Source organism: Squalius cephalus (assembly GCF_949319135.1).
Source record: "Squalius cephalus genome assembly, chromosome: 25".
Classification (NCBI taxonomy): domain Eukaryota; kingdom Metazoa; phylum Chordata; class Actinopteri; order Cypriniformes; family Leuciscidae; genus Squalius; species Squalius cephalus.
The window spans coordinates 4,427,724-4,442,484 of record NC_137146.1 but is presented as its reverse complement, the minus strand read 5'-3'; the positions used below and the strand labels follow the sequence as shown (position 1 = coordinate 4,442,484).

General features: G+C 34.4%; 1 protein-coding gene across 7 annotated transcripts in view; it reads left to right on the top strand.

Moving 5' to 3' along the window:
• The window catches only part of kcnc3b (potassium voltage-gated channel, Shaw-related subfamily, member 3b), a 63,164-nt gene extending 52,064 nt beyond the window's left edge, over positions 1–11,100 (top strand). For 4 of the 7 annotated variants that reach the window (XM_079863025.1, XM_079863020.1, XM_079863021.1 and 1 more), the window contains one exon: positions 3,951–4,180. In XM_079863025.1, the coding sequence (XP_079719151.1) occupies positions 3,951–4,105 (155 nt within the window). In that variant the 3' untranslated portion in view covers positions 4,106–4,180. Of the gene's footprint in view, positions 1–3,950; positions 4,181–9,740 lie in introns of those variants that run through there. The other 3 variants (XM_079863019.1, XM_079863018.1, XM_079863024.1) reach the window with 1 other exon arrangement.
• Positions 11,101–14,761: the final 3,661 nt, after the last annotated feature.

Genomic DNA, 14,761 nt, shown 5'->3' with positions numbered 1-14,761 from the left:
TATGCTGTACTTTAAGTATATAATGTAGCAAGATATGCTATATAAACCATTTCAGGTATTAATTGGCATATTTTAGTAGATATATGCACACTTAAAGACAAAATGCGATGTCAACACATTATACTTCGATTGTTATATGATATTGATATTGATATATGATATATATGACCAGGTATATTTATTAATACAGTAAATGAGATCCATTTTAATTTCATGTTGTCTTGAATTTTTTTATATATGCAGTTTTGATTGGTCAGCCCGTTCATTTTTTTTCACCGTGCTGTCACACAAACTTCCTGTTGTTTTAGTGGCACTACATTCTCACACACACCGAGTATCCATCAGTCCCATTAAATATATTCATTCTTCCTGTCTTATTCCACCCTCACTAATGCGCTCTGTCTCCTGAGGAATCCTTTAAAAGCTCTTACTGGGCAAACATAATAAAAAGGGCGTGTGGCTGTATGAAGCGATGTTGACCAGGCAGAGGGGTAAAACAACCCAGTTGTTTTTGTTGTTCTGTTGTTCAGACCAGCAGATAAAGTAGCGGTAGTGTCGTACTGTGGTAGCGGTGTGTGTGTGCTGTACTGTATTATAAACACAGGCTGTTCTGTATGTGCAAGTCGTTGTTTTTTGCGACGGTTCCCACGTCCGTCTGTGTTCGCCGTCAGGCTTCCTGGTGCATCCGTCAAATCAGGTTTTTTGTTGTTTTTTTTACATGTAATTTGTTGCATTGAACAGTTCGTAATTTTACATAAGAATGATGCAACATTTTACAGAAGAATGCCTTTACAAACTATTTGCACAGAAATTCATTGCATATCGTTGACTGTAGTTTTTGTGTGCGTGTTGTGTTTAATTGTGAATTTGTGCACATTTATGTGGCAAAGAAAAATGTGTGTGTGTGATTCAGGTAAACCCTACGTTATGGGGACAAAATGTCCCCACAAAGATGGCAATATCCAAATTCCTTGTCCCTGTGGGGACATTTTTTGCTTCCCATGAGGAAAACGGCTTATAAATCATACTAAGTGATGTTTTTGAAAAGTAAAAATACAGAAAGTTTTCTGTGATGGATAGGTTTAGGGGTAGGGTTAGTGTAAGGGGAGAGAATGTACAGTTGAACAGTAATCATTTTGTCTATGGAAAGTCCCCAAAAAACGTGTGTGTGTGTGTGTGTGTGTGTGAATTTTATATCAGACCTGACTCAGCACATTTGTGTCCGAATGCATTTGTGTGTGTGTGTGTGTCCAAGCTGTTGTCCTACTTTCAGAGGAAAGTTGTCTTTTTTTTTTTTTTTTCTTATCGTCCTTGTTTTTCTTCCTGAGTATTTTTCTGTGATCAATTTGCGGCAAACTTTTCCCACATTCACCTCTTCCTCTCCCAAACAAACACGCATATAGGGAGAAAGCGGGAGAGAGACAAATAAATCTGATATGTGGGTGGAAGGTCGCTGCTAGTCACTTCACTTAAATGTTTGGTCACTAAAGCCTGACTACTAATCTCACAAAAGCTCAATGTAACACTCATAAGTCTGATTTTCTTTTTTATTGCTATGTCAAAAGATGGAATTATAATACACTAAATGTATGAAATAAATGTCATGAATGTAATTTATGTCGAAATTACCGTAATTCAGAGTTTCTGGGGAGCTTTATGTAGATACATTACTGTTTTTGCTTATTTTATTTTAGCCGACAACTTTTAGGTAGGTGTTATATAAATTAAAACGTACTATTAGTTGCTTAATATTTTGCAAGATTATTTTGTTGTTGCATATTTTCATGTCATCAGCAAAGCCATAAATGTAGGCATTTTATGAGTGTGAAGATGTAAACAGCATAGATTCTGTGCTGTCATCTTGTGATTACGGTAATTCCGACAACGTGAATGCAGTGGAATTTTTTTTGTCATGATTATATTATACAAACGCAGGCTTTATGACCTTTCAGTCAAGTGAAGTATAATAGGATGTTCAGGAGGTTGTCAAAGAAACCCGCCAGCGGTCCACAAGAGCATATCTGTGCACTAACTCAACTGTAGTGTATTAATCAGCTTCTTAGGGTGATATTTAATATTAGTACAGAAACACTTGGTTGAGAATTACTTCACCTCAGTGAGTAACATTTAGTCTGCTCCAAAACCTAGTGATCCGCCTAGACATACCTTCTGTATACAATGATTTTTAGATCTTGAGCTTTGGAAAGGCACTATATATCAATGAATGAATGATTAAATGAATGAATGAAAAATTATTTATTTATTCCCAAAAACTATCTATATAATTTTGACCTTGAGCCTATATAATTTAAATATTTTTATTTGTTTGTTTGTTTAATACTAAAAGGTATCTATATATTTTGACATAGAGCTTTGGAAAGGCTATATATTATTGTTATTTTATTTATATATATATATATATATATATATATATATATATAAAGGTCAAAAATATACTGAAACATTTTGGTAATATATATATATATATATATATATATATATATATATATATATATATATATATATATATATATATATAACCAAAATGTTTCAGTATATTTTTGACCTTGAGCCTATATTGAGCCACTATATAGAATCATTTATTTGTTTGTTTGTTTGTTTAATACCAAAATGTATCAATATATTTTTGACCTAGAGCTTTGGAAAGGCACCATATAAATTATTTTCTTTTTTTTATTCTTTTTTTTTTTTTTTATGCATCAATACAAAATAAATAATTTAATTTATATGGTGCCTTTCCAAAGCTCTAGGTCAAAAAATATATATATATATTTATTAGCTAAATGTGTCAATATATTTTTGACCTTGAGCCTTGGAAAGGCACTAATTAAATTAAATTAAATTAAATTAAATTAAATTAAATTAAATTAAATTAAATTAAATTAAATTAAATTAAATTAAATTAAATTGTGTATTCATTTATTTATTCATTTATTTAAAAATGCATCAATACAAAGTACATCAAATATTTTTTATTTGTTTCCAAAATACGACCTTGACCTTGAGCCTTTAAAAGGCGCTATATAGAATTTGTTTTATTATTATTATTATTTGTTTGTTTTTTTATACCAAAATGTATCAAAATATTTTTGACCTGGAGCTTCGGAAAGGCACTATATAAATTATTCATTCATTCATTACAAAAAAAAATCAATACAAAATTAATTTAAAAAATACTTTATTCAAAATTTGTCTGTGCTTTGTTATTGCTTATTAAGCGTGTTACGTCATAAGCTTAGGAGTTCACCAGGTTTTGGAGCAAAGTAATAAAAAATGTTTCAAAACCCACTAACAACACTTTATACTGTTTTTTAGGTTTATAAATGTGTTGAAATGTCTCACAATGGCTCCCGTGGTTTCTTCAACAATCTCCCACAGTCTGGCCGAGAAAGGCACTTCAGCTTCTGTCTTATGTGTTGTCTAGTCTTACTCTACACTGCACTGGTTAACTGAAACACTTCATCAGCAAATCCCAACTTTACCACAACTTAGTGGCAAACAATCCAGCCAGTGTTTTCTTCAACCAGTGGGAATGTGTGGACGTTTATCTGTGGAGTATTTGGTTCTGGGAAACTGTGTTTATATGTTGTGGAATTTTTAGTAAACCAATGTATGATGATTTTCATAACTCTCATTTTCCTGTTTTGTCCTGTCTTGTCCTGTGTATGTCTGTCCGTCTGTCTTTTACCTGTATCTTCACGTTTGTTCCACTTTATATCTACGTTTAAATTTTACACTCATGTTTCTTTTTCTTTTGTTCCTTTCCCAATAATTCATTTTGTGTCGGCTACATTCTCACTCAAACCGATATATTAACCGAACATGTAACGCCCGATGACAATCCACCCCATCGCTCATGCTGTTCAATCGAAAAACACGCATTTTAAATTGATTCAACCTGTCACTAACGTGGGCAAACAATCTGGCAGCCACCGGTTACGAGAAATCTCGCAGCCTGAACAACATATCAGGAATGGCGGGGTCGTCCCTGCGTTTGACCCCCATCACCAGCACGCCCTTTGACCCTTACGAGGCCCCGGGACCCCTCCGTCGCTGCCGCTCACCCATTCCCTCCATTTTGTAGCAGAAAAAGCGGAAAGAGTGACAGAAAGACTCAGGAAAGGAGGAGAGAAAGGCAGGACAGCCTCATACTCACATTCACAGCAATAACAATGACTGATCGGTAGAGACACAGTTTGTGATTGATCACGGCGGGTCATGTTCGTGTTTGAACTGGACTTGGCAGGTTAAGCTGGTCAATAACTGTGTGAATGGAGCAAATGCTTTGTTTTTCCCCATGCTTCACTGTAGTCTTAGAGGGAATGATTTTGATGCTCAAGGAAGATAGATTAATGCATTTTCCCTTGCTTTGTGTTCAAAAACCTTCCATTTCCCTCAAACTCTGAATTAAGATTAATATTACTGTGAATAAATGTAATTCTGGACTGTAGAAAACTCACCAGAATTTTGAATGCAAGAATAATGTACATATGCAATCATTACTCTGAATAGAAACGTTCGTAGGGGTTAAAAAATGAAATGTATCATGTTTGTTTTTTTGTTTGTTTGTTTGTTTGAATTTGTCGTTGGACTGTTATTGGCTGTCAAATAATTTCGTTTAATTGCAAACCTATTGAATCAAAAGTGAATGGGTGAAAGAGAAATCTGACAAATTGATTATTTGAGCATTCATTGCCACATAATCACTTTATTTTATTTTGCGCATCGTTCTGGCTCATCGTCATTTTTGTTTGTTTATTTGTTTGCATACTTTGTTTTGCTCATTATAACATGTTGCCAAGTTTCGCCCACCTCTAAGCAAAGACTTCCAGTCCGAAAACTGAATATGAGGAGCAAAAAAAGTGTGGAAAGTACATTTGATGAAATGATTTTTCTTTGTTTGCCATTGTGCACAGTGTTTGTGATGTGTTAGCGTAAGATTTTAAGATGATGCTCCAGAAAAAAAGGAATATTGTGCAAACTCACCCACATATGCAAATCATGTGCAATATTCCACCCTAATTCATAATGCTGCAAATATACTTGCACATGTGGTGTTTTAAATTTATGTGCAAGCGTGTGATTAATCCTAATGAAAAGCTTAAAAGAATGAAGAATGGAAGATGACGAAAAGGATGTGATGATTTTAAGAGCATTTCTTGTTTGTCTTGTCAATGTTAGTGTCCTGATGTTGTTTTTTTTAATCATATTTTGAATGTTTTTTCAAAGACGATTTGTTTTTGTTTTCAAAAACATTACACAACAGTTTCATTTGTATATGATATATACGTTAAGTGTTACTGTGTTTCTTTTTGGATTAATAGAACTAGACAAAAATATATATGTATTCAGGTCGATGTGACCAAGTGCTTCCAGAATCATAAACAAAAGAGATGATACTATAAGTAAATAAGCCATTTCTGAGAAAATACTTCCCTGAAATAGCAAAGAGAAAAATAACATGTTGCAATACTTGCAAAGTTGTAGTTTATAGGAAACTGTATGTTATCTAGTTTTTAATCATTAAATGTGATTTAGTTTCCCCAATGGAGAACAACCCACTGCTGAGACAGTAAATATACAGTATCAGTAAGGAGCCATTTTGTTTTAAACATGGTTCCTCTGTCATGCAAACCTGGATCCCATAATGTTCCCGGCGTCATGCAAGATTCAGTCACCCTGCAGATTCCCTTCTTTCCCAAATCAGTCCTGTTTTCCAATTTGGAATTGCTACAGTTTCTATGATAACCAAAGTTTGGTGGGATAGAAATGACATGTAGATGGGAGCGAAAAGGCATCTTTTTTTGTTCACAGATTCAAAATGATCTAAAAAAAAGAATACATGTGACCCTGGACCACAAAACCAGTCACATGGGTAAATTTTTTGAAATTGAGATTTATACATCATCTGAAAGCTGAATAAATAAGCTTACCATTGATGTATGGTTTGTTAGGATTGGACAATATTTGGTTGTTAAAGTTTATATTAATATTAAAGTTGTGCATTTATGTTTGTGATTGTGCTGCATTCACTCACAAAAATAAATGTTTTATATATTTACGGTAGGAAATTTACAAAATATCTTCATGGAACATGATCTTTACTTAATATCCTAATGATTTTTGACAAAAAAGAAAAATCTATCATTTTGACCCATACAATGTATTGTTGGCTATTGCCACAAATATACCCGTGCGACATGTGACTGGTTTTGTGATCCAGGGTCACATATAGTCAATAAAAGTTTTTGAAGAAATTAGTACTTTTATTCAGCATGGATGCATTAAATTGATCAAAAGTGACAGTAAAGACATTTTATAATGTTACAAAATGATTTCAGAATGATTTCTGAAGGGTCATGTGACACTGAAGACTGGAGTAATGATGCTGAAAATTCAGCTTTGATCACAGGAATAAATTACATTTTAAATATATATTCAAATAGAAAGCAGTTATTTGTAATTGTAATAATATTTCACAGTATTACTGTTTTTACTGTATTTTTCATCAAATAAATGCAGCCTTGGTGAGCAGAATAGACTTCACTCAAAAACATTAAAAATCTAACTATCTTAAAATTTTGAATGGTAATATAACAGTAAAGTTGTAGTAGATAGATACATTTTGTGCTAAATTCTAAAATGACAGTTAATGCCATATTTTCTATTCAGAACCGAAATGTCAAAAAATAAGGTACCCAAACAAAATTAAATTTTTTAATACTTTATTTTACTTTTATTATACTGTACTTGCATTACCAGATCTGCAGGACGATTGAATCCCGCACGACATCGGCAGCAACCCTTGTTAAAATGTCTGTATTTTAACATGTTTTTAATTGTTGCGGGATGCCAGGCCTTCTCATACACTGTGAAACCCGAGACTTTCTTCCACTAAAACTGATTAGTCTCCATTAGTTATGGATCTCTAGTGATTAGTTAGTTGAGAAGATTCATTCTCTAGTTAAAAAAAATAATCTCTTTCCTCCATTTGTAAGTAATTGTTGAAGTTAATATTGTGCTGTTCTTGTAGTAATCCGATGTTTAAAAATGTTTAAAAATAACATATTTTTTTTCTTTGACTTGTGTATTCCATGTAGTTGTGCCCTATTACAACACTGTCAGGTCACTGAAACACATCGAACATGTTTATATTAAAAAAGCAAGACCCCTCTATGAGGATAATTTAGGCTACAGTGTTGTTGTAGAGACTCATACACTGCTAGCTAGATTTAACTAGCTTCACCTGTTAAAGCAAAGCTTCTAGGCCGACATCGTAAACTTGACCTGTACAAATCTGTATCTACACGAGTGAATGCCCATTAAACTCATCTCTGCCTTTCTCTTTATGTATGCTGGTGTTCTTTAAAGATTGTCTGTGTTATGTTGACATTTATGTAAATGAGCATTTGTTTATGGTGTATTTGTGTGTGTGCATTTTCAATTTCTGTTTGCATATTAACAAGAAAAACTATTTCTTTCCATAACTGAAATGCACTCATTCACCCAGATTACGTTTGAATGCTGTATATGTGTACAATCAACACTTTTTGACCGATGTATTGCCTCTTACCTAAACTAAAACCTGCTCAAGAAAAGGTAACACTTTATTTCGATAGTCCGCTTTAGACATTCAGTAGTAGCACATTAATGAGTTAGTTGACATGTAGATGCAAAGTTACTTGTAGTTACTGACTATATGTAACTTTTCAAGTATGTCAGCTTATTCTACTACTAACCCCAAGAGTCTACTAATACTCTCATGAGAGTTAAATGACATGTAGTTGCAGATTAATGAGTTAGTTGACATGTAGTTGCAAAGTTACTTGTAGTTACTGACTATATGTATTTTAAGTACATGTCAACTTATTCTACTACTAATCCTAAGAGTCTACTAATACTCTCATGGGAGTTAAATGACATGTAGTTGCAAATTGATGAGAGTTAGTTGGCATGTAGTTGCAAAGTTACTTTTAGTTACTGACTATATGTAACTTTTCAAGTACGTCAACTTATTCTACTACTAAACCTAACAGTCTACTAATAGTCTCTTGAGAGTTAAATGACATGTAGTTGCAAATTGATGAGTTAGTTGGCATGTAGTTGCAAAGTTACTTGTAGTTACTGACTATAAGTCTTTTAAGTGCGTCAACTTATTCTACTACTAATCCTAAGAGTCTACTAATACTCTCATGAGAGTTAGATGACATGTAGTTGCAGATTAATGAGTTAGTTGACATGTAGTTGCAAAGTTACTTGTAGTTACTGACTATAAGTATTTTAAGTGCATGTCAACTTATTCTACTACAAACCTAAGAGTCTACTAATAGTCTCTTGAGAGTTAGATGACATGTAGTTGCAAATTGATGAGAGTTAGTTGGCATGTAGTTGCAAAGTTACTTGTAGTTACTGACTATATGTAACTTTTCAAGTACGTCAACGTATTCTACTACTAAACCTAACAGTCTACTAATAGTCTCTTGAGAGTTAAATGACATGTAGTTGCAAATTGATGATTAAGTGGACATGTAGTTGCCGATTAATGAGTTAGTTGGCATGTAGTTGCAAAGTTACTTGTAGTTACTGACTATAAGTCTTTTAAGTGCATGTCAGTGTATTCTACTACTAACCCTAACCATCTACTAATACTCTCTTGAGAGTTAGATGATATGTAGTTGCAAATTGATGAGAGTTAGTTGACATGTAGTTACAAAGTTACTTGTAGTTACTGACCCTAACCTAACAATCTACTAATACTCTCATTACTTGAGAGTTTCTTGACATGTAGTTGTAAAGTTACTCAGTTTCTGACTATAAGTAAGTTATCAAGTACATGTCAAATTATTCTACTAACCCTAACCTAACAGTTTACTAGTACTCTAAGAGTCACTTGACATGCAGTTGCAAGTTAATGAGAGTTAGGTGACATGTAGTTGCAAAGTTAATTATAGTTAATAAAATGTCTAAAGTAGACTATCGAAATAAAGTGTAACCCAAAAAATATGTACAAAAACATAGGCATAATTTGAGGCATAATTTCATTGGCCTGAAATGTTCAGCTGTTTAATTTTTTTGTTCAAATCTCATAATTTGACTCAAACTGACAAATTATTCCGCTTATATTATCATATAGTTGAATGAATTATCTGTTAACTGAATTCTTGCAGTACATGCTTAACTTTTACCAGCGATTCACAGGTAAACCCTCCCCAGCTTTCTACTGTTCTCAGATATAATCAATAAGTTTCCTTTATCAATAATAATGTAGTAGCCTACTGTATTTTTAAATTGATCTAGAATGTATCTGGGGTGGACTATTCCATTCCTGCTTGATCTAGAAAGTTAATTGGCCACATTTAGTTAGTCAAGTGTAACCTTCAGCATCTTTAGACTTCAGGTTAAACACTGTGTGACGCCATTAATTGTAATCAGCACCTGTGTGTTTTCTCCGGGACTGGACTTTTTCACCCCTGAGAAGATACATTGCACTGTGCATGCATCTTCATCTTGAGATCTGTGTGTAGAAAAGTTTTAACCGTGTTTGTCTCAAATTCTTTTGTTCTTTTTTTTTTTTTTTTTTGTCAGTAACTTTGTTTTTGTGTGGTTTCTGTAAAAGCATTATGTTTTCTGTGATTTTTTTTCTTTCATTTTTTTTTAAAGCATTGCATAATTAATTCTTGTTTCTAACAAAATCATTATATTTCTGTTTTTGTCCACAGTGTTAAGTTTCTAGCATTTGGCAATTCTTTTAAGGAGACACAGTTAGTCGCTGAATCCTGAAAACTTTGCAGATGGGACCGCACCATCCATACGGGACGTGTGAGGAATGTCGGGAGTGGCAAGAGGGTGTGACTGGAAAACAAAAAAAACAACAACAAAGGAAACTGGAAATTTCCGATGCCGAATCTTCACACGGTAACCAAAGCAACCTCACCGAAATTCCGGATCACTCCTCTTTCTACAGACTGACTGACATTACAGCAACAAAACCGAACATTGCACTGACACCTGAAAGAGAAAAAAGACTCTTGAAGGAACGAACGGAAAAACATTCCAATGTTTTAAGATCAAAACACCAGGCGTTTTGACTGCCACACTCACCTGGGCCCTGAGTTTCTGTATATTAGTCTATATGTAAGAATGAAGGACCAAGTTAGAATAATTATGTAGCATTTCTGCTAAGACCCTGTAGCATTTCTTGGCTGGGAGAACTCTCCGACAGACTTTTTACAGACTGATATTCATCGACCGTTTGCACAGAATGACTAAAAATGACTTAGTCATGCACATTTTTTTTCTTTTCCCCCACTCAGCATATTAGCAGCAAAGTGTGTTGTCCGTGTATTGCCGTGTGGTAGTTCCCACTCCCCGTCCGAGAAAAGTCCGAGTCTTACAGTAGCTTTTCTTTGTGAATGAATCTAGAGCACTGAAAAGTGAAACGCAGCACTCTGCTTTGGTAACAGATGTACGTTGCTATTCCCAAACAGTCTTCCAGGTTTTTTCCCGTACGTTCGGGGGAGGCAACATCGAAAACACAGTCCCGACAGACCAAAGCCCAACTGTGACCAAATAATGTACGAAAGCTAAAACAGCACAAAATGACTTTAGATGTTCCCTGTCAGATCTGAACTCTTCGTCCCTTTAAATATGAACGGATTGGCTGTTCTGCCAGGGGTGCTGTCTCTAATTCCCAAAAAACCCTCAAATTGAGGACTTTTCCCATGGGAATCCTCTCTGATTATAGAGGTTTATTATGTGATTTATTTTGTGATTTAGTATAGCTGATGCTGCCATAGATTATATACATGCACATGTGAGTGCTTGGACCAATAACTAGCGTTTCGTCTTCATGGAAAGAGGGTATAAAGGTCAGGGATATGCAGAGACATTCTTAAAATCTCCCTTTCTAAAAAAAATCGTCTATGTACGACTTGTCTAAAATTGCCTTCAGAGTTTCCCTCCATCTCTGTCTCGTATTCTCTCCTATTGGCTTGACTGCATGTTCCTTCTTAACTAATCAGAGGGAGCGCAGGAGGTCACGCCAAACGAATCAAGAATAAATGTACAAAAAAAAAAAAAGAACAAATTTATATTTTGATAAGTAACATCTCCATGGTTCACGAGGCATGCGACGATGTCCGAATGCGACTGTAAAAATGCAATGCCGTCCACCCTACGAACAACCGCAGCGACTTACACAAAAAAGAATAGAGAAAAGAATATTAACGCGCTCTTTTGGAGGGAGATATGCTTCATCAAAGAGATTGTTTCCTCGTAGACTGAACTGTGAGAAAATGGATGTCAAAATATATGAAAAAAGAAAAACTCTCTCTTTGGAGAGAGAAAAATAAATAAAAAAAATGCATTTTTGTAACTTTGTTTACCAGCATGAGACTTTGCATGACTGTATTTTCTGCTAGCCCTTGAAGTTGAAGTGGGGAGGGCTAAAAAAAATAAAATAATTAAAAAAGATATTAATAATAAAGATGTTAATAAAAATAAAAAACATGATATGCAATGGATATTTAAGAAAATAATATATTTAAAAGAGCTATATTTTGTTTTGAAATAGAAAGAAAATGTGAATAAATTCTGACTGCGAGTTACACACTGAACTGTTTTATTAGTTTTAGATTTAAAAAAAAAAAAAAATCTCAATGCCACCAAAATCTGTTCTGCTACATACTGCCCCATGTGACATTCCCGTTCGGTTTCATTTCTTCCATCGAAATGCCGCCTGGACTGTATATTTTGGTTGCGTATCTCTCTTTTTTGTGGGGTCGTCTATCTATCTAAGTGTTTGGCTAATGTTTGTCTGCGTACAACATTAGTTTTCTCTGTAGCCATGATAACAACTGTGCTGATGCTAGAATCCTCTGTAAGCGGGATACGGCGTCTTTTCCCACATGCATCGGGGCTGATAGCGTTTCATTCTCAGTTTGAGTTCACCTGCTCTCATTGGCAATAATATGAATGATAATCCGACGGAGATGTAGCAAAGGCAAAGTGGAGGCTCGTATCAGTCTCAGCGTCTTCCTTACAAACGGATGCAGTGTGGGAAACTGTGTTTTTGTAGAGGCGTTGTGTCTCTAATCTCAGGTGAAAAACGTGAATGCTCAGTTCCGCACCAGACCTCTGCCTGCCCGTGCAGCCATTTTTCATCTTCATCTCGTCTGATTGTTTTAAAGATCCATTGAAAGGTGTTTTGCAGTCATTTGTTGATGTATTTCCTGTTAAAACAGGAAGTTAGGACACAGGGCTCATCCCTTTATATACATAGCCATTTGTCTTTAGCCTTTAGCTTAGCAAAACAAGACAGCTTGTACAATGGACCAAATCAATAAAAAACACTTTTCAAACAAATAAATTCTTCAGAGAACAATTTTAAATGTCATTCTGTGATATTGGCTACAGAATTAAAATGTCTAATTTGGTGTTTCCAACTTGTTTATCATAGAAGTTATTTTTGGTTCTAAGGACACCAGGTTAAAGTTAAACCTTTAGCATTTAGCTTTAGGCTAATGTAAAACATCACAGTTGAGTTGTTAAATAGGCTACAGAATTAAAGTTGTTAACTCTAATCATGCTAATTTGGCGTGTTAAAATGCTAAGTTTTACCCAACTTTTCTATGTCTCAAGACATGAGGCAAACGCTAAGTCTTTAGCATTGCTAAGGCAAAACATTTAAGTTGAGTTGAACGTGCTTAGGCCTGTTTGGTATTTTGTAATAAACTCCATTACAAATTCTAATCATGCTTATGTGGTGTCCTAAAATGCTGTGTTACCCAACAGAAGTTTTTCTTTTTATCTCTCAGGACACCAGGCTAAAGCTAAACCTTTAGCATTTAGCTTTAGCCCAATGCAAAAACATCACAGTTGAGTTTTTGCTTCAAATCTGGGCCTCAGTCAGTAGCATCTTTAGCATTGTAGCACAGCAGCTAATCTGTTAGCATTTAAAACAAGGGCATTTACAAACTAATAAGTTATATGTTCATATTATTCAAGATTGCACAAAAAGTGAGAGTCAAGTGAGTGTCACACTTGAGCCACATGTGAGTCGAGGTTTATAGACATTTAACAGATGTGCTAATCAATACGCTACATAGGATGACAGGGCAGATAGAAGATAAAAGATGGATGCTGGAAGCCCTTGACGAAGATGCTTGATGTGCCAAGTCTGTAATTGTAGATGAAAAGCCTCTGCTAATTAGCAAGTCGACAGAAATGACTGAAAGACAGAATGAAATGAATATGAGAGACTGCGAAGGTTCGAGCAGGCAGCGGTCCGGTGTCCGGTGTGAGGGACGGTTCGTGATATTTTGGGTGTGTTGATATCAGCGGCTTCTGATATATGGAATGCAGATGATGGAAGTGGACAATACGACCTTCAGGAGAAAGACAATATGACACAGCTTATATTTTCGAAACTTTACCAAGCGAAAACGAGATGTCTCCGGCCTGGGTCACTGGGTCCTTTCCCAGCCCAGAAAGAAACCTTATAGCCCAAATAGGTCTTTGTTTTTTCAAAGTTGTGCATATTTATAGTTTTATAAATGCTTTTGTTTATAATTATCAATTTATTGAATAATTTATATTTTATACAGAGTTTTTGTTCGGAGTTCATCTCTTTGTTCCATTTCAAAGATTGTTCATATTTTTTATGACCACTTTGTTGTTCACATATATATAGATATATATATATAAAAGAGCCTGTGTTTGGTTTTATTTTAGAAGGCGTTAAGACCACTTTGGTCCAGGGGTCACAAAGTAACGCAGAATAAATCATTTAAAAGCATGCTTCCAGCGAGAACACAACGACACATATCCACATCAGTTTGATTTTGTTTTATTCCCAAACATGTTCGTTTTTTATTTCTTTTCAGGACGAGTCAAGCTTGTCTCTCCATCTTTCACTCACATTGAAGCACACTGCCCTCTTAAAATGATTTGGAATGATAGATCTGTCTGCATCCGATTCTTCTCGTTCGATTTACTGTGCCTGCTCTTGTATCCAATGTCAAGTTTGATCACCTGTTTCTTGTGTATTAAGTTTGATTTGATGTACTTGAATTACAGATATGCAATCACCACCTCTCTGACCACTGCCAATCATCCCGATCAATCAACATGATCAGTAATCAATATGATTAAAGTGATAAACAACCTTGATGTGTTTTTATGCGTTTTTTTCTTCTTATGAGACTTCATTAGTATGTATTAATGCACACACTTGCATCCATATTTTTCCCCCTTTTTTAACCAGATGAAACTGGTGTTGGGTAAGTAAGCTTTAGGAAAAAAAAAAAAAAGTTATTTTTATTCAGCAAGGACACATTAGATTGATCAAAAGTGACAAGTCCTCAAATATATATATTTTTAATTTTCTATTCATCAAAGAAACCTTATCAATTAATCATTTCTGAAGGATCATGTGACACTGAAGACTGGAGTAATGATGATGAAAATTCAGCTTTGATCACAGGAATAAATTACATTTTAAAATCTATTCAAATAGAAAACATTTCCTTTAAATTGTAATAATATTTCACAATATTGCTGTTTTTACTGTATTTTTGATCAAATAAATGCAGCCTTGATGAACTTCTTTCAAAAACATTAAGAATTTTGAACACTTGGTAAATAATGGCTTAATAGTTTATGTCCTGAATATAAAAATCATGTTTTATTAAACAATCGTTTATTTTACTTCAAGTCCAGGGATAATGGGTTTGGTAATTTC